A 25,883-nucleotide genomic window follows, 5' to 3' on the forward strand; every position below is an offset into this window, starting at 1 on the left:
CTAGTTCACTTGGTTTTACAAATTGCTGGGATAGTAGAAAGGAAGTGTTTCGTTTTGGTTAATTTTGTTTGTTTGTTTGCCCCTTGGTCTCTGCACAGCTAACTGAAAATAACCTCCACCAATGAGATTTCTGTACTTACCCACTGAACTTCTTCCCTATACGGAAACCCAAGCCAGTCACAAACACATGCGTACATTTGAGAAAAACCTCCTAGAAACAAAGAAGGAACACAAACCATTTATCTCTACGGGGAATAAGTCCTTAAAAGCCGATGCACATATCTTAAAAGACACTCTCTATTTTACTTTCTTCTGAGCACATATGCTATGCTACATGAACAATACGAAACTAACTGAGCTGACACCACATTTGTCTGTAATATACAGCAGGGTACAATAAAGCATAAAAATAGCATCTTCCCACACCCGTCACAATGACACTCTATTCTAACTACACCTTAGAGCTAATTATACTTTAACAAAAAGCTAAACTTGCACCAGAAATAGAATTAAGCTTCCTAGTACTGGAGATTCCCTAAATTACACATTGCAATCTGAAAAAGCACACACACATACCACATGGTCCTAATTCTGCCACAGTTTGGCTGTCCCACAGTGTCTGGAGATTAGCTAGTCTTTCTGGGGGCTCCATAATTACTTTTTTCATTATTCTCCTGCATGCAAGAGGAAAATTCACATGAATTAAAAGACCGGTTAAAACATAGCATACCATGTTATAGTTATCTACATAAACTGCAGAATTCAGTGGGCCTGCAGTCTATGTCAGAAATCTGAAGGTAAGGCTGAGCTGAGGTGGAAATTATGCTTTCAGTCTCTCCTTTCCCATTAACCAATCTCCGGATTGGTTACACTGGCACTTATAGCAATGCAAAACTTGACATAAAGACTCCCCAGGTGAAGTCTCCCTGTTTAAGGACTGGTTCAAAACACTACGTTTTTTATCCATACGAAGTCGTCCGCAGAAAAGTGTCTTGTGTCAACCAGATGATTACAGTGGCACTCCTCTGCAATATGTATGATCACAGCAACTGTAAAAGTATGCTACTGTCACAAAACCTGTTGATGACTATATCCACAATCACCTGATGCATACGATGTTTTTCCCTGTGTGCATGCAAATGATGGGAACTGCTTGTGCAGACAAAAAAAATGTATTATAATTTCAAACCATGACTTCTACTGGATGCCTGAACCCTGACTAGGTCAATTCTCTAGGTCTCTGGTACACTGTCTGCATTGAAACCCACTCCACTGTTTTCCTTGGCAGGAAAAGCTTGACAAACATTCTCAAATGTTTAAGGGGGTGGGGGGAGGTAGAAGAACAGCATAATCAGCACCTCCCTTGCAATATACACATATACACACATACAGATACAGTCTATATAGCATGTGTCTGTGTGTGTCTGCGGCTGAATAACTGGACATTGAACATATGCTACCGTTTTCCCAATGAGTACCTACACTGGAGACAGACCAGGGAATATCCTCCTAAGGCATGTTCCAACATGTGCCAACACTTCATGCACATCTTCGGATGAAGCCAGCTTCATAGAAATGTTGCATTTTTCAGTTTCTACAATCAGCTGCATAACAAAGTTGGGGAAATGTGAGGTAGCATATTTAAACACGTTTTAACAATGTTCCCCCCCCCCCGAATACCACTTCAGTAACCAATAGTAGGAGGAATATTTAGTAACGCTACCCTGTTACTAAAAACAAATAATTCAAGTAAGAAGCTATGTTCCTTTACAGCAAGAAATGTGTTTGATTATAAACTCTAAAATCTCAGATGCATGCCTGTAACAATGCCAACGATGTTATCAGATCATATAAACATTTTGGTCATTGCTATTACCATCTGACCATCTGGCTTACAAGCCTTCCAAAGAACTAAGCTGGTCCTTCAGTCTAGCACGTCTGCCTCCCATGCATCTCCTTCCAAATGGCATGACATCACAGAAGATATGGGGGGAGGGGAGCAAGATGTGTAAAGGAGAGCAGGATGTTCAGAGTTCACCACCCCTAACATTTTTCCACTTGTGGAGATGGGATCACATGTGACGAGGGAGAGTGTAATGACCCCTCACTGTACCCTTAGGACAAAAGGAAATATGGAGATCTCCAACCAGACTCCAGCACATCTTTTCACTGTAAGAGAATATTTGAGTAGATGGTGGAAGGAAATGTTTCAATGGGGAGAGAATCTTTTAGCACCCTTTTCTTAAGAAACAGATGCAAGGAGTTCTACTTCCCACTGAAACCTTCTTCAACTACGTATCCATGAAAATGCACCAAAAGTGGAAGGTCATACAGACACATTCTGAACGGCAGTGCAGTATAACAGTAGTGTTATATCTCGCTATACACGATCAATAAGGAAGAACAGCCATGCAGCACAACAGTCAAGGGACAGAGCTTGACTTTGGTTGTATAGGGAGTGCTAGCTGATTACCAATTCTCTTTCTCTGAAGACCTACTACTGTTTCCATTTGGATCTATAGGCAGAAAAAAAAACTGGTGACAACCTATAATTTTAAAAAGCCACTAATCAAAAGAAAGTATGCTCCTAGTCAGTCTCAACTGATGTCTGTGAAGTGGCCAGCACAAGTCCACTCAATGGTCAATGATCTTTATAAAAAAAAAACAACTTTTGTACCATGTGGCTGCATCCACTCCAATATCAACTAAAATATGAACCTACCACTTCCAACAGAGTTATCTTACATGATCCATCTCACTACTAATTAATCCTATGGCTGTAAACCAAACACAATGGCCCACTTTGAATATAATGGCCGAAGTACTGTTTGGGTGTAGGTAGGGATGTATATTATGTTCTGTTTAAGCCCGATGGGATTCTGCAGCATTTCTGTTCTGATAAGTGGACTGTAGATTTTTTCCCTCCCGATTCCGAAAATAATTTGTGCATTTTCTTTCACGTTCTGCCATTTCTGCAAATTGGAATTTGTGCAATTGGGGGAGGGGGATCATGAAATTTGCACAAATGGTGCTGTAATTTTTTTAAAATATATTTTTTTATTGGTGGTCTTGCGCAAGTGTGCAGGATCACAAGTCCACCTGTCCACATTATGTACTGTGGACAGTACTTCTTTGACAAGTATATATTCCATACTTGTCAATTTCATCCTTTACTTCAGCACTTCCTAAGCAAAAGTGGGGGGGGGGGATGACTGACAAGTTCTTTGACAAGTAGGCTCTGCTGGGCTAAACAAAGTAGTGTGTGGGGAGGATGAAACTGACAAGGATATTGATAAGAGGGGAATATACCTCTGCAGGCTTTCTCAGCAGACTTGCAATCGTATGCTCTTGCCCAAGATCGCCAATAATTAAAAAAAAATACAGCACCATTTGTGCAAATTTCAAGACCCCCCCCCCCATTTTTTCGTAAATTGCCTCCATTAGAAAAATCTGGAATCCGAGTATTGGCTTGACTTGCTGCAGATTGAGTCAACACCAGCAGGGGGAAATGGAATGAAATCTGCTGAGCTAAAACAGAAAAATCTGTCAAGTTTTTGCCCCCCTAAATGGAATTCTCATACATCCTGAGGTGTAAGGTGTGGTCCTTGTGCACTTCCTGACTTCCTGTTTTGTGGCAAACCTAATTTGCTGCTATATCTGAATAGGACAAAAATCACATTTTGCCAGCAAACCATAATTTGAAATGGGTTTCAAATTACGGTTTGCAAAACCCTAGTTTTCCCAGTTTGGATGTAATGGCAAACTAGGGTTTGCCATGAACGAGTACTTCAGGGAGGGAATCTCAGTGCATTAATTAAGGAAGGAGTGGGGTGCCTGAGGCTTGGGCTCAAAAGCCAAACCATGTTTTGGTTGTTACATCTGAACAATGCTTTTCCTTGAGAGAGAAAAGTGTGGAAAAAGTATATACTGGAGCATGTGGAAAAAGTATATACTGGAATGTAAAAGGAACACAGACATTTAAAAGAGCTAGCTCTGCAAGCGGCAGATTGGATTTCTGCCTCCTCCTCATTGAACAGTGCTACAATGTTCTCCTAGATTTTGCATTCAGAAGTTGCAATTGTTCATATTTTCTTTGGCCAAAGAGGAGTAAAACTGCATTGGAATTGTTCCTGATTTTCTTTTATAAAGGCAAGCATTACTTTCTGTACAACAAAAAGACAAATCAATCTATTTTTTGTGTTCCAAGTTACAGAAGATCTTAATTTTTTTATCTTCCTGTGAATGCTCCTTCCTTTCTCAATTCAGCATCTTAAAAGCTTATAAATGAAAGGTTTTAACAGCATAATTAAAATACTGTTGGTATTACATCTGCATTTCTTCCATATCTTCTTCATTTATTTCTTCTAAAGGTGCAATCCTATGCATGTTAAGACAGAAAAAAACTCTTACAACTCCCAGCATCCTTTCAGCCAGCCATACAGACTGGGACATGTTGGGAACTGTAGGGCTTTTTTGTCTAAACATGCATAGGATTGCACCCTAAATGAAGCAGCCTAATTAAAATATTTCTAAGCTGCCAGGTAGCATTACTGCAATATTAAATCCTTTTATAACTAAAATATTCACCTGGCCTGGTTTATTGCAGGTGATCCCTTGGATTTCCAAGTAGCTGAAAGTTAGTTCTAGCTGTAATTCAAACAGAATAGGAAATTACTTTGATTTATATCAAATGTAGAGGTAAATACACATTAAACAGAGAATAAGCCATTAGATATATAATGAACACCCAGCCACCCTGTTATTCACATTCATTCATTCATTTATTTAATATATTCATAAAATACTATCAGTGTGCATGGCACAGCATATAAGAGAAAAGGCTTCAGCCCTGTTGAGCTTATATCTAAAATCCAACACATAGGAAACAGCAGAGGAAGGGCAGTTCAAGTCGGGCCAGCTTGTGGACAAGCAAGCTGGAGTCCGGGGTCCAAGGCACCAAAAGCTCGGTGGACTTGACCCCCCTCCCCCCGACAGATTTCTCCAACATCCCTAAGAACAAGATGGAGCAAATGTGGTGCCAGCACCAGCAATACTTACACACACACACACACACACACACACTCACTCTCCAGTCAGATTCCATTCAGTCTGTCCCATGCAGCCACATTCTCAGGGATTTTTTTAGAACTGTCAGCAGTAGGTGCTCCGAAAAGGAGCTGCAAAATGCGGGGGAGTTACTATCTCCCCTTCTGGAGTAGCTAGAGACTTGGGGAAAGTGTTCAAAAGGTGGGGGACACTGAGAAGTGTCAGTCCAACACTTAAAAGTGAGAGGATCCCGTCGCCAAGAGCAATATCTCCCCACACTTTTGGTGCACCTACTCATTTGGCTTCTCCCCTCTGCCCCCTCCCCCTTTTGGTGCTTCTTAATTGCGCTCCCAGGTCCCTTTTCCCCCTTAGTATTATTTCTCCCCTGGTCCTTCACAACTGTGTGCAAGTTAGCCTATGCTGCCTCATCTTGTCAGTTTCCTTGTATGTTTCCTACTCCCCTTGGCAGTTCCCTTTGACAGCTGAAACAGACAAGAAAATTGACCAGGTAAGGCTACACATATCAGGCAGCCGTAGGAGCGTACTAGCACACTTGCGCAAGACGGACAAAAACAATAATAAAAATAATGTAATAATAATAATAATAATTAAAAAATTATGACCCCAATTGCACATTTTTGAGTCACTGGAAAAAAAATGCCAAGGAACGAATGAGTCACTGATGAGATTGTGAAAAGTGAGTGGCATGGGCTTTTTTGTCTATCGCAAAAACCCACGATACAATTTCTCTCCTGGGTTCAGATGACACGGCTACCCATCATGGGTTAAAATAACTCACCATGGGTTCTCACTGTGGCTTATTGCAGAAAAATAAGCCACCCTGCAGAAAGTGCTCTGGGTTTGGATGACACAACAACCAACCATGGCTGGCTGCCCATGATGGGTTGTCGTGCCATGCGAATCCAGTCCATGTGTGATTTTGGTGAGGGATGGTGTACAAGTGGCAGGAACCAGATCATAGGAAGAAAAGAACAAAAATAAGTAGCATTCTCCAGGAATTAGGAGGCAAAGGGTAGAAGGGGAAATGAACTGGTAGTTGGAGATAGAGCAACGTAATTTGAGTTAGCGCAATGACATCATTGTATACTGCCCACAGTAAGACAAATGTTATGTTTATTTTATCCCAAATAAATATCCATGACTGCAACAGAAACATGGTCTTTATTCTCTGCTGAAAATGATGAAATAAGTTCCAGTAGAACATCTGAGATCATTTCCCTATGAACAGCAATTCTAATTCAATAAAAGATTCAGCTTCTGTTCTGTAATAACAGAAAAAGCAGCACCTCTCCTCCATGCCTAAATAGAAAATGTACTGCAAGTGTACTAATTTACAGATTAAGTTCAAGGACAGATTTGTGTTAATCATATTATCCTTAGCTTCCCCTCTTTTCCCCCTTTCCTTCAGCTGGAGGAAGAAAGGATTTAGTACTTTTTGGATTTTTCAAGTTAAATGCCAAATGTATTTTTAAACCTTGACCATATCTTTATGTTTCCCAATGTAGCACATTTAACCTGGCACATTCACCGTAATTCACATTTCGGTAACATTACTGCACTACAATTTAGACTGTGACTAAAGCTTCTATATATGCTGTATATAATCAAAGAAGAAAAAATTAAGTGCCACTCCTATTTTGCTAGTTTTCTGGAGTTGTTTGCACAAAAGCAAAAACAGGGACATCTACCAACATCATGTTAGCCAGAGTCCATGTGGGATGAATGATTATCTCCAGATACAAATTCATCATCTGTGAATAGCAAAGAAGTCTTTCCTCTGCCAAGACAATCATTTCCAATTGTCATGAGAATCAAAGTATTTCATGGAACATGCTGTTAGACAAGTCATAAGATGCAACTCCAGGCTCCACAGAAAACAGCAGATACTGCTCCACTGGGAATAAATAATGTGGGTACAATAAGCTACATAACATTCCCGTTTTATAGCTCCAATACAACTAAGAAGGCTAAATTAATTATTGGTGCAGGGGGGTGGGGAATGTAGCCCAACAGCAGGTTTGGGGGCTTGGACAGAAGGGGATATCCACAAAGTTCTATATTGAGTCTCCATGGATCCCACCACTTCTGCCAAGCTCGAGCAGATGGAGTAAGCAGGATAGGGGTATTTCAATCCTACCAGGTCCTGGTTGACCCAAGCCTAGGAAAACATCTCTTTGGAGGAAGAGAATTAGGATTCCTCAGCAAATCCCACTCCCAAAGAAGACCATGGGCAACCTCAGTAGTCCTGTTGCAGGGATGACTCACCTGAGGTCTCAGAGAAACCTTTCAACCCTGTCCCGAGTTTCCTCATCCCATGGCTCAGCAGAGCAATGACAGCGACAGACCCCGAGGAATGCTCAGAGTTGTCTTCCTGGCTACCAGAAAACCCTTTCCCCCAAAGTTTACTCAGGAGCAAGGGTTTACTCATGAGGAGGAAGAAACAGACTGATGGATCAGGGACAGCCAACATATGACCTCATCCGCACATAACACGAACCTATGGTTTAGTTAACCCATGGGTTGTTGCCCTGCCCAGGGTTTGGCTGACAGATGATTGAACAAACTGTGGTTTACTTAATCCCTGGGTTGCTTGATTCCCTTGTCCTTTGCCCGCTCCCTTCCTGTATCCCAATGACTTTGCGGTGCTGTAGTACTGGCACGTAGAACTGCTGGGTTTTTTTTTTACCACTCATGACCACCATCTCTATAGCCTGGTGAAACAACCCATGAACAACCCACGGTTCCAGATTTACACATAATGGGCCAGTGTGCACCACATGACAGCCCACCATGGGTTACGTGAACCTGGCGAGCATAGGTTATGCGAGAGTTAAACAACCCTCGCATAACCCTAGAACAGGCCATGGGTTATGTGAGGGTTGTTTAGCCCTCACATAACCCACACTCACTGGGTTCGCATGATGTGACAACTGCTGAGGGGGGATTGGATATGCATAGTAGCGCTCGCAGATGCTGTGGCTTGTTGTGGGTGAAATGACTCACAATGACCCACGCCGTGTTATCCAAACCTGGTCAATGATACCATACTGTGTTATCCCAGCCATGGTTTAAACAACCCAGAATTCACAATTCAACAACCAACAATGGGTCTCTTTCTGGGTTGTCTGTGGTTAACAAACCATGGTTTGTTAGCGTGGCTGGGTTTGTAAATCATGACAACCCAGAATTCAACAACCATGGGTTAGCATTATGTGTGAACCAGGTCTGTATATCTTCAGTCTTTCCCCAGATCTTTTCTGGGTTAACAGCTCTCATTGAGCTTCCTTGCTTCAGCTTTTTGCTTAGGAGAATCCTCACTGTGAAGATGGCAATGGCAGCAGGCCCTGACATGGTGCTAATGAAAGCAACAGCATGCACCAGGGCCTCAAAAGTTTCTGGTCAAGCCTATTACAGCCTGACATGACAGAGGACCTAATAGAGTCTATAAAGCACCCAATTTCAGAATCTCCCACAAATTCATTAGAATAATTCATTCCCCAAATCCAGTGAGGACAATTGTTTGATATAATTCTCTTGGATGTGTTTGTCATCTTGAAATAAAATCACTAGCAAGAGTACTTACAACGGCTAATAATGATGTCCATTGTGAACAGAAGATGAATTAGGACTTCTATCCTGCAGATATAATGCTACCAGACAATTGATCTGCTTAAGATTTCCATAAAATTAACTTTCACATTTGACAGCTGTTCGTTTCGTGCAATTTCCCATCCACTCAAAACATACAGCAATCACAAACACAAGCACAAATCGAGGAGCAACAAACAGCGAGGAGATATTTGGAGAATCCTGGAGAGCTTGAACATAGCTCATTTCCCCATCCCTAGTGACAATGCAACACATGACCCATTTAGCTTATCACAAATCTTCACATATCCATTCATGTTCACCATGGGCAGGTTTGTATTGCACAGCAATGGGGGAGGCTTGTATTGAACACACATCTGTATTTAACATACATTGGCTTCTGGGCACATGATGGTTTATTCAGGTATCTCCGTATTTAACAAGGACAGGCCAAAAAAAAATTATCCCCGGCCCCCAATTGTGTAAATTGATTCCAAGTCTAGCATTTAAAAGATTCCAAGGACAAAACAGGACAGGATGCAAAGCATTTCCTACAGAATATGCACTATTAAGCTATTTTCAGGTAGTCCCTGACCCCATAGTTAATTACCATGACCATACACAGTAAGCTAGTTTAAAATAAGTGAACTTTAACATACTGTTAAAAAAAAGTAATGAAAAATTAGCCTTACCTTCGTAGGAATGCGGGAAGTTAACAGAAAGGCCCGACATGATGTTAGCACCTACAAAATAAAGAGCAAATGTTGAAAGCAATGTTCAGCTTTAAAAACAAAAAAACCTGAACACCCTATACTCAGAAGGGTTTACATGCTTAATTTTAACAATATGCCATATATCCTTGATATCTGCAGATTAACAGTCTTGCATCCACATGAGTGTGCATAGACTTGCAGTCTTTTTATCAGACACTCTGTCTTATAAGAAATATAATTCCAGCTTTGAGTCTCTCAGCTGACTAAGCCCTAACAGTCTCCTCTGGAATATGCTTGCAATGATTTGTTCAAAAGAATATTCACCAAACCCCACAACAGGCCTTGTTTAGGCCTAACAAGATGTTACTATAAACAAGTGATTGTCACTCATCCACGTATCTCCTGCAAGATCTATGGAAGGCATATGAATGAATCATCACATTCTGGATTTCCCAGTCCCCATTCCTGGATGCCACTTTCAAAAGGCAGGGAAATAATGAATATGCTTGTGTTGCATCTTTTACTAGATGTTACCAGGAAGATGCAGGTGAGTCACTTACCTGGGCCAGTAACAGCCACATGCTCAGATAACATGTAGTAAGGCTGCTTGTGCACTTCATTTTCAAACTGAACAAGAACACTTGACCTTCTACAGTGTACAGTAGTGGTCATGACGCTACACTAATGAGTCTAAATAGTCTGGAGTACTTATTTCCTATTAACCTTCAAGGAGAATTAGGCTTCCATGACATCCTAGGACCATTAAACATTTGCACAAACCCCCAAGTGTATAGGAGCGCTGCAAGATCAATATTTCAAAGATAAAAAGAATGCCAATTACAATGCCTGCATAAGTGACACTCATTACATTTTTGACACTGTGTTGGCCCCAGCCGTGGGCATTGAGCTCTTAGGTTAGAAGTGCCAAGACAGTGATACATCAGACTCACAGGTTTGCTTACAAGGAGTACTTTATTGGGTAACTTACAGCACACAGGCATACCAATGGTTGGATCAGACAGCTTCTCTGAACCCCCAGCCATTGGGTACAATGGGTCTTATACTCTACAGGTTAGCATCAGTAAGCAGCGTAACAGCAGCACGCGCCCCTAGCGTTCATTCTCAGCATAGGCTAGAAGTGTTTGGTTCTCAGGCACAGCCACCTGTAAACAGACTTTGCTTCCCAGGCACATCAGAGATAAAGACTCTCCTCATTAGCAAGGAATGCACCAAGAAGGCTGTTATCGGCCTTTTGACTCATCTGTACATGCTCAGAGGCTTACTAGCATGGGAATTGCACCAATAATGAACTTAAGCAAGCATTACGGATCTCTAGGCCCCTCTAACACTACAAATGACTTGGCTACACTCCTGGGGCCAATACAGGCACTATCCTGTAGTAAAAATAAAGATGCCCTGTGAAATTCTAAAATTAAAAAAGGGAACACATGCCATCCATCAGGATGAGGCATGTTACAAGTCCCCTTCATGCATTATTCACATGAAGGCAGGCTCAGTGCACTGAAGGGTTGGGCCACACTGTTAATCCCCACACTGACATTGGACATAACATTGCACACTAGCTCCCCCCAACCCGCAATATCCGTGCATTAAGTGTGGATGTCAGCAGCAGGGAAACCTACATATGTAGAGATATAGATGCACAGTATCCCCCACCAACACTTAATATGTGGATCTTGGGAGTGGGGCTAGTTGGTGCAGACCTGGGTGAGGGCTGGTGGCATTCAGCTCATAGAACCCACTTTCACAGGAGTAATGCAAGAAGGGGTCTTTAGACATGGAAAGTTCTCAAAATGAATGGCTATCCTGTACTATACAAAATAACTCTCCCACAATCCCCTGGACTCACGAATCAGACGTAGTGTAGATCCACTCCCATGTCTAATTCTTGTAGTATACTGGCCCAGTAGTCCCCATTCCTAGCTATAAAGTGAATCTGATGTCAATCACTGCTGCTACCATGCTAAACCTGGGACTCATTCTGCTACTCTGACATTTCAGTCTCTCATCAGCAGAGGGAACAGGTCCTTCAAATGCTACAGATGAAAAGAAACATAGAAAAACAAAGACATCAAACAAACAAACAGGTCCATGAGGAAAAACAATTCAAAATCCACATCTGAGTACCTTTATTAAGACCAACCCAAATGCAACATCAAAATGCAAAATCGTGTACAAGCTTTCCAGTTTTTGAGAACTCTTCATAAGGTGGAACAAGGTGCAGAAGAGTTCTGGAAAACTTGAAAGTTGGTACTCTTTTGTGGCCTTTTGATTGGTCCTAATAAAGGTATTGCCCAACTATGGACTTAGGAAAAGCACAGTAGCCCATGCTGCTGCTTCCATCGCTTTCCGGTAGGACTTGCAATGTAGCCCACTGAGTAATCCACAAAGTATGAAGTCCAGAAATCAGTGACAGAGGATTGCTATATCATAGCTTCAAACTATTTTAATTAAATTTCAGTGGGATGTATAGTCCTTCAGGGATGCTATTGGAAAAACTTTATGGAGTGATTTAACCCATGTACATGCTTTCCATTCACAGGATGATCCTCTGGAATTTTTTACTGTCACAAGACTGCACATACTGCTGACACTGGAACTGCTCCTAATAGCTCCAACATCATCAACACACAGCCTTTCATATAATTATTCAGTTTCATATATCTATGAAAACTCTGTTTTATATTGTCTATTGTTGTTGTTCAGTCGTTAAGTCGTGTCTGACTCTTCGTGACCCCATGGACCATAGCACGCCAGGCCTTCCTGTCTTCTGCTCTATCCCAGAGTGTGCTCAAGTTCATTATATTGTCTACAGATGGTATATATTTGTATTAATTCATGGATAACCATTAGAGAACCTTTGTATAAGGTTATAAACTCTAGGTTTTTCTTTGCTCCAATATTTTTTTTGGGGGGAGTCACTTATAACACAATCTGCCAGGTTTCCTGATCTTTCAAGCACACACACACACACACACAGGTAAACTGACACTGGACACCCAAATTAGTGAGACCCCTTTATTGAAGGAAATCCTATGGCAAAAGCTTAATGGTTATACGCTTCAGGAATTATATAGCTTATGGTCAGTAGCTATAGGCTCTATGTAATTCCAGAACAGTCCAAAGCCGAAAACTTTGACAGAGATCCACAGAACAGGTTTCCCCATTGAAATCTCTGAGGCTCAAAACACAGGGGAAGGGGCTCAGGATTCATGGGGTCAACCTTCCAAAGCAATCAAATCTCCACAAACATCATAAGGAACTGGAATTACTCCTGAGATCATCCTTCCCAGGCAATCAAAGGCAGGAGTTCTAGAAAAGGCCCCACCAAATCCACACACAAAGAAACTTCATCTAACCTTGAACTTTCGTTGGGATCTCTGTGCTATATAGGCGAGGCCATTAAGTCCAAGAGTAAGTCCACCCAAGAGTTCTACGCCACTGCTTTTGTCTTGGTAACTCCACACTGCATGAGCCCAGATTAAAAAAAAAAGTCCAAGAGTCGGGATCAAACCCAGCCTCCTGGCACCCTGGGCTGACAACAAGGAAGACACATAATCCACAGCAAAACGAGAGTTCAAAGTCTATGAATACCACCACAGTACTCCTCATGGCAAGTCCTTAGCAATCCAGCAATTACGTTTCAACCTGGGTTAACCTTCTGCAAATCCCACCTCACTTCTGTCAGGTTGTCACAGACAGCTTCAAGCCTCCTTCCTGCCAAAGTCAGACCAGCAGGTAGACTGGGAGAAGGATGACTCCCACTGACTCTACTCTGAGAACACTGACAGAGATAGGCTCACACAGATTCTGACATTCCAGGCCCAAGCCCTTCCAGGCGACTTTTAATCAAATCCTAGTTATAACCTAAAGGCCCATTACAGCGCTGAAGCTGGGCCCCAACAAAATCCTATGCATGTTTAGACAGAAAAAATCTCCTACAACTCCCAGCATGCCCCAGCCAGCACAGCCAATTCACCTCACTCACTCCGAGTTTTGCGGCCTGCAAGGGGATGACAAGGGAAGGAGGGTACCAAAGAGGGTAGACCTGAAGGGTGGCAATCCTACAGATGCCACTCAGCAGGCACAGAATGTTTCGCCCAATATGCTGCCTGGCTAGTTGCGGGCATAGGCCAAGTTGCCTGCTCTGGTCTTCCCCTTTGCAGATTTTCAATAAAATGTGGCCTGAGTCTTATACCATATACTTGTGTCCCATCTCTTTATTTCCCCCGCTCCTTTTGCTCGCAAGGCTTTTAGCCCAGATGGAAAACTCACTGCTACAATTACCAGCATTTTAAATCAGGGTTTTGAAGCTTGTTTCAAATCCCCAGTTAAAAGCAAGCCCTACTTAGCGTCATCCATGGTTCAAGTCAGTGTCAACAGAATCTTTAACCATGTTGGGGGAGGATGTGTGAATTCATGCAAGAATGAGAAGGCAGCACATGATCCTGCTCCCAATTCCTTACACATGTTTAAACTATTGGGAGTACTTTGTCTCCACTGGTACCCTGATTCCCGGTTTCAGACACATCAAAAAACTTCTGATCTCTAATAAGATCATCAGTTGCTTACCTTACCCTCCCCATCCTATTTCTAGCTGCATCCTTGTATCTCCTTACCTTCAACTTCACATTTGCTCTTAAACAATTCACTAGATTGTTCATCACCAAATATATCAAAATTATTTGAATTTGTTGAATCATCTGAATTATTTCTCAATTCTACTGGCTTTTCTCAATTATTGAATTTGAATTATAAAATAATAATTAAAATAATGGGAAAGATGTCGATGTTCACATGACTGCAAGTTGCTTCATATCTAAACAAGGATTTGCTGCTGCATAACAAGAAGATTACGTGAATTCTGCAATGATGTCTAGCAACTGAGCATCCCAGATTAAACTTCATTAAAAAGCAACAAAAAGGTGTTTACTGGAAAAAAGCGACATGACCAGAATTCTAAAAAACTTATACAATTATCTGGAAAAGTTTTAAATGATAAATCTTTTACCAATTTAAAGATTATTGTGTGCAGTTAAAAAACAACAACACAAAGAAAATGAAATTCATGCAAGAACGTCCTTAGATGCTCTCAAGAGTATTCAGAAGGTTACTTGGGTGGGTACCTGCAAGCACATAACAATGAGATGTGACCTGCATACAGAATGGCATATTTTATCGATGCCAACCTTATAAGTGACAACAAATGTCAGAAAGCAGCCAGACAGCTGCTTAACCTCACAAAATAAAACTTCAAACTGCTCTGAAGATATAAGCCCACCAGAAGTATAAAAAAATCCAGTGGATAATTAAGTATTTGTTTTTTAAAGAGGAACCTGAAATGACCGTCATTCAGCCTCTGAAAGGCTGTAGTGTGTTAAAAACAGGGAAATCCATTTAAAGTAATTATGATCTGTACATCATCATTTTCTTGCTTACTTTTTATTTAATATAAAATGGCTTTCAGCTGCACATGTTTACACATACATACTGCCAGTGTGGTGTAGTGATTAGAGTGTTAGACTAAGACCTGGGAGACCAGGGTTCAAATTCCCACTCAGGTATGAAACTTACTGGGTGACCTTGGGCCAGTCAGTCTCTGAGCCTGACCTACCACAGAGGGTTGTTGCAAGAATAAAATGTAGGATGAAGAAGAAACACATTTGTCATGATGCGCTACCAGTAAAAAGGGTCACATATAAATGCAATAAATAAATACAATATAAAACATGTACCTCTTCACTGGCTGCAAGTTTAGCTTTTTCAATGGCAGAATCTTAAAGCTTGAAGAGTTTCAAAGGCCATCAAATTTAACCACTTGACCCCAAATTGGAACTTACAATCATTGTCATCTATAACATGAAACACTTACACTGTAATACCGTAGGCCAAAATGTTAAAGTAGCAAGACTGCCCCACTAATTATACTGCAATATTATGTTTGTGAACAATCCATAACAGCTGAGGGAATTAAACAATAGCATCTGTAAAGGCAACAGATGGGAGAAAGCTGATGATAACAAGGACGTTAGAAGCTGTGAGGAGAAGGCAAATGGGATAAAAGTAAATTTAAACTTTACAACCTCCATGTGGGCTGTCATGTTTAAATTAGTCCAGGCTAGCAAGAGGCACTAGCAGAAGAGGCACTAACAGTTTAACTTGTATTATGGATCATTATTTCACAGCAGAAATTGCAAGTGCAGGCCCTTGATCTGGATCAGGCCCATAGTGGGGAATAATGGGTTAAAGCCCCCTATTTCCATGCTAGGTTCCCAATCTGGACTGGGCCCCTGCACCTACTCTAGACTAAAACTGAAAGAAACCCTTAGACTGTTGTTTTGGCCCTTAGACTGATCTGCTGTTAGTTGATTGTATGGTTATCTTTTCATTATTTCACTTTATGTTGCAAGTTGTCTTTAAGACCTTGTGGTGGAAAGGAAGTCCAACACCGGCACATTTGACTTCAGAAAAGGAAACTTCTCTAAAATGATGGAAATAGTAAAAAGAAAGCTGAAAGAAAATGTCAGGTGGGTCAAATCTCTCCAGAATGCTTGGGGTTACTCAAACCCATAATTCAGGAAAGGTAGTACAAAGTCCAAGAAGTCGCTAACATGGTAACAATCAGTGTCAAGGAAGCTATTGGAAAAAAAGAAGGCTTCCTTCAGAAAATGGAAATCCTACCCAAATGGGAACAAAAAGGAACACAAACTTACACAAATGAAATGCAAGGAGGCAATAAGAGATGCCAAAAAGAGAGAGAGAAGGATTGAGGAGCACATCTCTAGTAACATAAAGACCAAAAATAATAAATACATACATCAGAGGCAGGAATCCGTCTAGGGAGGCAGTTGGACAACACAGGACCTAAAGGAATACTAAAGGAGGATACAGAGATTGCAAATAAGCTAAATGAATTCTTTGTATCTGTCTTCGCTGCAAAAGATGTATGGCAGATATGCGTGCAAGAACTGATATTTTCAGGAAAGGAGTTTGAGGAACTTCAGCAAATAGCAATGACAAGAGATTAAGTTCTATATTGTATTGACAAACTCACAAATCACCAGGTCCAAATGGTATCAATCTGAAAGTTCACAAAGAACTCAAATGTGAAATTGCTGATCTTCTAACAAAAATATGTAACCTGTCTCTCAGATCAGTCTCCATATCAGAGGACTGGAGAGTGGCCAATGTAATGCCATTTTTTAAAGAGGGATTGAGGAGGGAGGAAGGAGAATGTCCAGGAAATTACCAGCTGGTTAGTTTGTCTGTTCTGGGTAAATTGGTGGAAAGTGCTAGACTAGATGGAGACTGAGCACAAGGCAGACAAGGAGGCTGAACCCCACACCAAACCATTAAAACCTCAAAACATTAGTTTCCCTTGAAGTAATTTTCCCTTCAATTAATTTGTTCCCCACATGAACCTATATGGTGCTGTCAAGAATCTGTAACAGCAGTAGGAAGCAAACCTTGCTAACCCTTTTCAAGCACCAGTACCAGGTCTTGACTCAGAACCTCAACAAATAATTTTTTAAAAATCATCTCACACATGTGAGATAGCATAGAGGTTATTTGTTGCATCTGCACATTGATTTTTCATCAGGGGTGTGGGGTTTTGCCCTTTTCCAAAATGTTAGGTTTTAGTGCACTGTGAATGTAAACCCTAAATAATGTGTTCCAAGACAAAAAGACAAGCAGAGACGACAAGGCTTTTGAGAAAGATGGGCAATGCCATCTTACTAGAATATTGTGTGCTTTGTAAGATTAAAGCTGTGAGTTGACAGTGAAAACGTTCTGCAACAAGCCCCCTAATCTGTAGTCACCTACCTCTCATTTCACAGAATCATAGAATAGTAGGGTTGGAAGGGGCCCACAAGACCATCGAGTCCAACCCCCTGCTCAATGCAGGAATACAAGTCACAGCATCCCTGACAGATGGCTGTCCAGCCTTGTCTTGAACGCCTCCAGTGTGGGAGAGCCCACCACCTCCCTAGGTAATTGGTTCCATTGTCGTATTGCTCTAACAGTCAGGATGTTTTTCCTGATGTTCAGCCAGAATCTGGCTTCCAAGTATTTGAAGAGCACTATCATATCTCCCCTCAGTCTTCTCTTCTCAAGGCTAAACATGCCCAGTTCTTTCAGTCTCTCTTCAAAGGGCTTTGTTTCCAGTCCCCTGATCATCCTTGTTGCTCTCCTCTGAACCCTCTCCAGCTTGTCTGCAACCTTCTTAAAGTGCGATGCCCAGAACTGGACACAGTACTCCAAATGAGGCCTAACCAGCACTGAGTAGAGGGGAACTAGTACTTCCCAGGATTTGGAAGCGATGCTTCTATTAATTCAGCCCAAAAGAGCATTAGCCCTTTTTGCAGCCACATGTTGGCTCATATTCAGCTTGTGATCGACAACAATTCCAAGATCCTTCTTGTTTGTAGTTGAGCCACGTATCCCCCATCTTGTAACTGTGCATTTGGTTTCTTTTTCCTAGGTGCAGAACTTGGCATTTATCCCTATTAAATGTCATTCTGTTGTTTTCTGCCCAGCGCTCCAATCTATCCAGATCCCTTTCAATTTTGTTTCTGTCTTCCAAAGTATTAGCTATCCCGCCCAATTTTGTGTCATCTGCAAATTCGATCAGCATTCCCTGCACCTCCTCCTCCAAGTCATTAATACAAATGTTGAAGAGCACTGGGCCCAGGACTGAGCCCTGCGGTACCCCGCTCGTTACCTGTACCCAGTTTGAGAAGGTCCCATTGATAAGCTCTCTTTGAGTCCAATTCTGTAGCCAATTGCAGATCCACCAAATTGTTGTTTCATCTAGCCCACTTTGAGCTTGTTTGCTCATCAGGATATCGTGGGGCACTTTGTCGAAAGCTTTGCTGAAGTCGAGGTATACTATGTACACAGGACTCCCACAGTTCACAAGGAGGTTACTTGATCAAAAAATGAGATCAAATTCATCTGGCAGGATTTGTTCTTGACAAATCCATGTTGGCTTCGAGTAATCACTGCATTGTTTTCAAGGTGCTTCCAGATGGATTGCTTTATCATCTGCTCCAGAATTTTCCCAGGGACTGATGTCAGACTGGCTGGTCTGTAGTTCTTTTTGAAGATAAGGACAACATTAGCCCTCCTCCAGTCATCTGGCACTCAACCGTTCTTCATGATTGCTCAAAGATAATAGACAGTGGCTCTGAGAGGTCTTCTGCCAGTTCCTTTATTACTCTAGGGTGCAGTTCATCTGGCCCTGGAGATTTGAACTCATTCAAAGTAATTAGGTGTTCCTTGACTATATGCCTATCGATCTCAAGCTGCAATCCTGCTCCATCAGCCTGTACTTCGCCTTTGCCAGGGGGGTCATAGACCCTCTTCTGGGAGAAGACTGAGCCAAAGTAGGAATTGAGCACCTCTGCCTTTTCTTTGTCATCTGTTATCATTTTGCCATCCTTATTTAAAAGCTGAATCACCATTTCTTTCCTCTGTCTTTTACTATGCAGCTGAAGAAAGCCTTTTTGCTGCTTTTAGCATCCCTCGCTAACCTCAGCTCGTTCCCAGCTTTAGCCTTCCTGATGCCATCCCTGCAATTCTGTGCTACCTGCCTGTACTCTTCCTTTGTTACTTGGCCTTCTTTCCACTTCCTATATGTGTCCTTTTTTGTTTTCAGGTCATCTCTAAGCTTTTTGTGAAGCCACATTGGCTTCTTCTGTTGTCTTCCACCTTTTTTTCTTGTTGGAATGGTTTGTAACTGTGCCTTTAGAATTTCCTTTTTTAAAAACTCCCACCCATCTTGAACTCCTTTTCTCATTAGAGTCGCTTGCCATGGGACCTTACTTATCATTGTTCTGAGATTATTAAAATCAGCTTTCCTAAAATCCAGGGTACACGTTTGGCTACAATCGGCTTTTGCTTCCTTTAGAACCATGAACTCAAGTATAACATGGTCGCTTTCCCCCAGAGTTCCTGTAACTGCTACTTTACCCACTAGGTCATCTCTATTGGTTAGGATCAAGTCAAGGATAGCCAATCCTCTAGTTCCTTCCTCTACTTTCTGTAGGAGGAAGTTATCCGCCACACAAGTCAGAAATTTCCTGGAGGGGCCATGTTTTGCAGAATTTGTCTCCCAACAAATATTGGGGAAATTGAAGTCCCCCATTACTACTACTTCATGCTTCCTTGAAACATTGGCTATTTGCTTTTCAAAAGTTTCATCCTCGTCTTCTCCTTGATTGGGTGGCCGGTAGTAGACTCCGACCACCAGGTTCCTTTTATTCTTTGCTCCATTTATTTTAACCCAGATGCTCTCGATGGGGCTACCAAGCTCATCATCCTGTATTTCTGTGCAGAGATATGTATTTTTAACATACAGTGCAACCCTACCTCCCTTTCTGTTCCTCCTGTTCTTTTTGAACAAGTTATATCCTTCCATTGCTGTATTCCAGTCACGAGAGTCATCCCACCAAGTCTCAGCTATACCTATCAAGTCTTAATTTCCCTCCTCTATTAAGAGTTCAAGTTTGCTCTGTTTGTTCCCCATACTCGGGCCTTAGTATATAGACATCGAAGACCACGTGCTTCCTGGTCTGGCTTTCTTCCTACATGTTTGTGAAGACTATTATTGGGCACTATTAGAGCTGTTCTCTCTGTTGCAGTGCATGAGCCTTCGTCCATTGTTACCCCCAACTTTACATCTCCCTTCCCCATAGCATTCAGTTTAAAGCCCTCCTGATAAAGTTCTTCATGCTGTGGCCAAACACATTATTCCCAGCCTTTGTGAGGTACAACCCGTCCCTTGCCAACAGTCCATCTTCCAGGAAGTATAGCCCGTATTCCCAGAATCCAAATCTCTCTCGTCAGCACCACCTGCGTAGCCAGTCATTCACCCAGAGTATTTTTCTTTCCCTTTCTATCCCTCTTCTAACTACTGGAAGGATGGATGAGAAAACTATCTGGGCCCCAAAGTTCTTGAGTTTCCTTCCCAAAGCTTCAAATTCTGACATGATTTCTTCGTAGCTCCGCTTGGCAGTATTATTTGTTCCCACATGGATGAGAAGAAAGGGAGACCTGTCAGTGGGCTTTATGAGTGCAGGCAACCCTTCAGTCACGCCTTTAATCTGTCCTCCTGGGAGACAGCCTACCTGGCGAGTCCACAGGTCTTCGTGACATACTTGGGTTTCGATCCCATGCAGCAAGGAGTCTCCCACCACTACTACTACTCTTCTCTTTCTGTTGTTGTAGGCCTTGGTTTCATCGCCTCTGCTTGGCTGACCTTCAGCCTCTTGCTCACTCTCATGCTGGTTCCCTTGTAATTCTTCCTCTGCAGGCTGTCCTCCAGTCTCATCCTCAAGTACCTGGAAACGGTTCTCTAGTTCCACTGCCTCCACTGGTGCCAAGTGTCTTCTAGTTCTTCTGCTCCTGTCACCCTTTTCCAAGGAGTATCCTCTACTGCATTTTTCCTCACCTCAGCAGTTTCCTCTTCTGCCTCAGCTTGCTGTTGCTCTTCTAACTCCTGTACTTCACTTTGCTGCTGTAGTTCCACCGTTCTGTCCAAGAACTCTTCGTGTTCTCTTATTCCCTGGCAGGTCGACACTTGCCACTCCAGTTCTCTTACTTTTTCTTCCAGCAGTGTGATCAACTTGCACTTGTTGCACATGTAGGCCATGTTGTTCTCAGGCAAGAAAACAAACATGACACAAACCTTGCAGGTCAGCACCACTAGCGAGTCTTGTCCTTCCTTAGCCAGCATGGTTCTTTCTGTGCCAGCAGGGAAGGAGAGTGGGGTTGGAGCTCCGATTCCCAGCGCTGAAGTCAGAGTGCTGTTTCCAACCTCGGAGCTGGGAATCCAAACCATCCTATGGCCCCTCAGATGCTAGAGGGGCCATAGGATCATTCCCTAAATGCATATTTTTAAATTAACAATTTAATTCTTGTTGTGGAAGAAAGCCTGAAAATGTGATCGCTAAACACAATATATATTACTTCAATACAACACAAGGCATTAAAGTCATAAGTCATAACAAAAATGGAATACATTTACTCAAGTTAATAGATACACTTATTCCTTTTGAAGACGGTTATGCTATAAAACTATAAGGGTCAAGAAAATACATTTCACTGCCATACCACAGCTACATTACATAACCTACCCTCAATTCCCAGTTTACTACCTCTTCTTTTCTTTTCCAAATACTACACACTTTTCTTAAACATATTTTCTACACAAAAGTTATACAATCTATTAGAGATTTCTTGAACACTTTGCTATGTGTGAGAAGGAGGATTGTATTCACAAGGAAATTGTGAAGTTGCAATTGTGCTTGGGTCTCCACTTACTTTATCACAGGGGAATAACCAAAAATAAAAGTACAAGGAGAACCAGGGATATATCCACCATTTTAGAGTCAAGATGGATGAGGCAGACCCTTCCCAAATGGGCAACCACATGTCTCAGAGTTTCCTTGTTAACATATCCATTAAAACTCATTTTAATACCGAAGGCTGCAATCCTATATACATCTATGTGGCAGAAAGTCCACTGAAATCAATAGGACCTAGTCTGGGTAGATATCCATAGGATTGCACTGCTAGTCTCTAAACGTAATATTCATTGGAACTGTATGGGATCATTACCTAAATCATAGTTCCTATATTGTACTTTACTTGCTTCAGAACTATTTAACATGAAACATGCCTGTCTCATTACATCACTATGTGTGTTTTAGATGAAACACATCTAGAAATAAATGATGTCATTTTCATCTGCCTCATCATTAATACTGGGTAATTTCTAATTAAGGTTCCAATCCATGCAACGGATTGCACTGTAATTGACCTTTATGTATATAACACTCATTTTCTGTGCATCAAAGTGATTTGAGCTTTAGTTAAAAAGAAGAAGGCAAAAACCAGCTCAATCTTGGAGCAACACTGTTGCTTCTTCAGTTATTTCAACCACATGTTTTTACAGCCTGTGGAAAGATTATCAGTTGTCTCTCCTCATACCATGTTGCGAGTTTCGTTTTTAAAATTTCAGAAGCAACAAGAACATCTACACTAAGCCTCCTCCTACACCCTAGTACATTTCATTCTATTGCTCCTATTCTGTGTCTCTTCATTAGTGGAAGTAATTCTTGTTCCTCATTTGTATCTATCTTCCAAATAATTTAGCTGACGTCTGCCTGTTTCCCCTTGGCACATAGCCAAGATGCACATACACTAAGGCCCTTGTCTAGACTACGGATTTGCCTTCATATCTGCTACCAGGGCAACTTCACTATGGAGACATTTGGGTGCTCCTGGCATTGGTGGCAATTTGCTCCTACTTAATCCAGGCCAACTCTGCAGTATTAATATGAGACCGTTATCCTATGTCATTTAAAATGGAGCTTGCTCCAAGATAACAAGTGGAACTTTGATGAATGCATTTGGAATCAGGGAAGCCTAAATAATATTTACATGCCAACAGTACATCCTTAGGTTTAAAAATGATTGTGTTGTTGCTTTACAACTGGCTGTTTTGTTATTTATATTTAGTCTGTATTTTAAAAGTGTGTATATGTACGTATATGGTCCGAAGACTAATTCAATAACTGCAATCATAATTGCTTTTCATAAGCAGAGCAAGTATATTTTACTCAGGACCTAGCATATCTTAATGATGGGTTTATATTTTGTTCCAAGGCAATTTGGTTAACTTTCCCTCTAGGTTTGTGAGCAGTTGACAGCTTTGCCAACAGGTAAGACTGAATACCCACCCTCCCTCCACACTGCATGCAGTTCTGTTTCTGTACAAAAAGGAGCCTGACAATAGGTCTTGCTTATTCAGTCTTTTTTCCTCATTCCTTATTTCTCTCCGACTGGAGATGTCAGTTTCAATATTTTACAGACTATGCCACCTTCTGAAAGACAGACTTGCTGAGTTTTACATATTATGTAGTAGGCATACAGAAAGCCTGAGGTTTTGTTTTTGTTTTAACCTGCAGAGAATTTAAATGAAAACTGAATGCTCAACAGGGGAAGAATTTAATACAATAGTTCTTTTAAGCCATCCCACTTACTTTTTGTCATCAATAACCTTATAAAATAGCCAGTGCAGTTTGAAAGTACTCAATATTCATACTGGTTCACCTTGGTCAGAGAAGAACTCCTATTTTTACAGATTAGGCACTAATGCGCTAAGAAAACAAAGTTAATATTTTCTAGAAAACAGCCTCAGTCTCTCAAATTCACTTTTACAGAATAATTAGAAATTATAAAATATACCAGGTTAAGAGCCCAAGATAATATATTTCCATATTTGGAAGAATCTCTTTTTTAAAATACAGAGATGCAAATGGGAAAGTCATATTATATTCAAACCTCCAAAGACAGGATCACTAGTTACAGCAAAAGGTACAGAGAACTTAATCAAGGTCTTCTAGCATTCTTGACCATTTACTATTTTCAGTGGCTAACACTTCTTGTAATGAAGTGCAAAATGGAAACTATATTTCTATAAACTAGTGTCTCCACTGCATCTAATGTTTTCATGAATATTTCTCATTTATTTACTTACATTTGCATGCTGCCACATAACAAAGTTCCCCATGTGGCTTACAATAAAAATAAAACAAAAACAAAATATGCATAAAACCAAAGGCAGCATAAATACAGCAATGAACAAGACTCATAGCAACTACAATATTAAAACACACATTTTAAAACTGAGAAGCTCAGGCTACATGAATTATTTGAACGGCCTGGGTGAACAGAACCTGGCAACAAAAAGACCACAAGGATAGTGCCAGGTGAACCTCTCCAGGAAGGTTGGTTCTCACAATTGTAAGGTGGTTCATAAGCCACAGTGGCTTGTTAACCACCCTGCGTGTGCTGGTCGTGTGCTGGTGGGATTAGCATAATTACCCTTGGAAGCACGGCTTGTCGTTTGCGAACCCGGCCAAGGTGGCTTGTTACTCATGGCAACAAGCCACCCCAAGCCCTACAACAACAAATGGGTTCTGGGTAACTTGATACCCATGGCAACAAGCCACCCTGGTTAAGTTTGCACAATAAGACAAGCCACACTACCAAGGGTCATTATGCTAATCCACACACACACACACACACACACACACGACCAGCACCCACGACGGGAGAAATAAGCCACCATAGCTTATTTACCCAGACATGATCGTGCAGACCAGGCCTGTATAGTTGGCAAAGCACAGGCGTAATATGGCAGAGTCCCAGTTAGCAATCTTACAGCCCTATTATAGGCCAAATGCAGTTTCTGTAATGTTTTTAAAGGAAGCCTCTCATACATTGCAATAGTCTAAGTGGGAGATGAGCAGAGCATGAGGACATTTAGCCAAGCTATCTCCATCCAGGTAAGATCACTATGGGCATATCATCTGAAGTTGGTAAAAGGCACTTCGAGCAACAGAGCTCAGTTGAGGCTCTAATCACAGTGCTGGATTAGCAAGTAATCCCAGACTGAAAACCTGAGTAGGGGTTTTGACCCTAGCTAGAAGAGACTGAACACCATCCACCAGGTGGATTTCCTTCATAAATGTGTTTTACAGTAGTTTCTGTAGCACAATTCCCTTTAGAACTCTGGGCCAGTTATAAATCAGGGGAGAGAGAGATTCAAACACTGTTTATGCACAACAGCAGTCCAGTGTCCAGGCTGCAAACCAGTCTAGAATAGGCACCTGGTCTATAACTGCCTTAGGAAAGGATTCCACTGATCCACTGGTAGATGAAAGAACTAGTTTATATCATGTAATAACAAGGGAGTTTATTCAGCACTGAAACAAGCTGCAATTGTGAAGGCAGCCCTCCCCCAGTAATAATTTCACATCAGTTGTCATTATCCCATGAGAATCCATTAAAGTAACTTCCTTAGAAGCAGACTCTTGTGCTATTTAAATCTGTGGATTGAGCAATCGTAAACAAGTTACTTTAATGGAACATCATGGGATCTGTGACAAAAGATGTGATTTGGGGGGCTGCCTTCACAACTGCAGATTGTTTCAGTGAAGAATAAACATTCTGGATATTATTATTATTATTATTATTATTATTATTATAAAATCCCGCCTTTTTTCCAATACTGGGACTCAAGGCGGCCTTACAATGTTAAAACTGCTACAAGTAAAACCTATAAATAGAAATAGAAATACAACTGTATAAAAGTTAAAAATATAATTAAATCATCAACATTAAAATTGTAAAGACATTAAAACATTAAAAGACAACCAGAACAACAAAAATATTACATGATATAAACCAGTTATTTATCAGTGATCAGTGGAGTCCTTTGAGACAGTCATCAGGATCACAACGATGGCCTTTCCCAGAACAGAAAGTGGCCAATACTGGATGTATGGTGTAAGAGAAGTTGTTAATTAAAAAGTAAGTACTGTTAAGGTTTGTACATGCTCCATGTCAGTCAAGACATTTTGGTTCAAGTCAGTACAGATTCAGAGCTCCTAAGGCAGACTTTTACCTTGGAAGTTTTTCATA

General features: G+C 41.3%; 1 protein-coding gene across 2 annotated transcripts in view; it reads right to left on the minus strand.

Moving 5' to 3' along the window:
• The window catches only part of CARMIL1 (capping protein regulator and myosin 1 linker 1), a 239,530-nt gene that overhangs the window by 115,283 nt on the left and 98,364 nt on the right, over positions 1–25,883 (minus strand). For both annotated transcript variants that reach the window (XM_084850112.1, XM_084850111.1), the window contains exons 3-7: positions 9,348–9,398; positions 4,588–4,647; positions 1,483–1,604; positions 577–674; positions 141–211 (exon numbers count right to left, since the gene is read on the minus strand). In XM_084850112.1, the coding sequence (XP_084706238.1) occupies positions 141–211; positions 577–674; positions 1,483–1,604; positions 4,588–4,647; positions 9,348–9,398 (402 nt within the window). The remainder of the gene's footprint in view (positions 1–140; positions 212–576; positions 675–1,482; positions 1,605–4,587; positions 4,648–9,347; positions 9,399–25,883) is intronic.

Source organism: Heloderma suspectum, chromosome 4, assembly GCF_057233095.1.
Source record: "Heloderma suspectum isolate Gila_16-S chromosome 4, 16-S_ref, whole genome shotgun sequence".
NCBI classification, from domain to species: Eukaryota; Metazoa; Chordata; class Lepidosauria; order Squamata; family Helodermatidae; genus Heloderma; species Heloderma suspectum.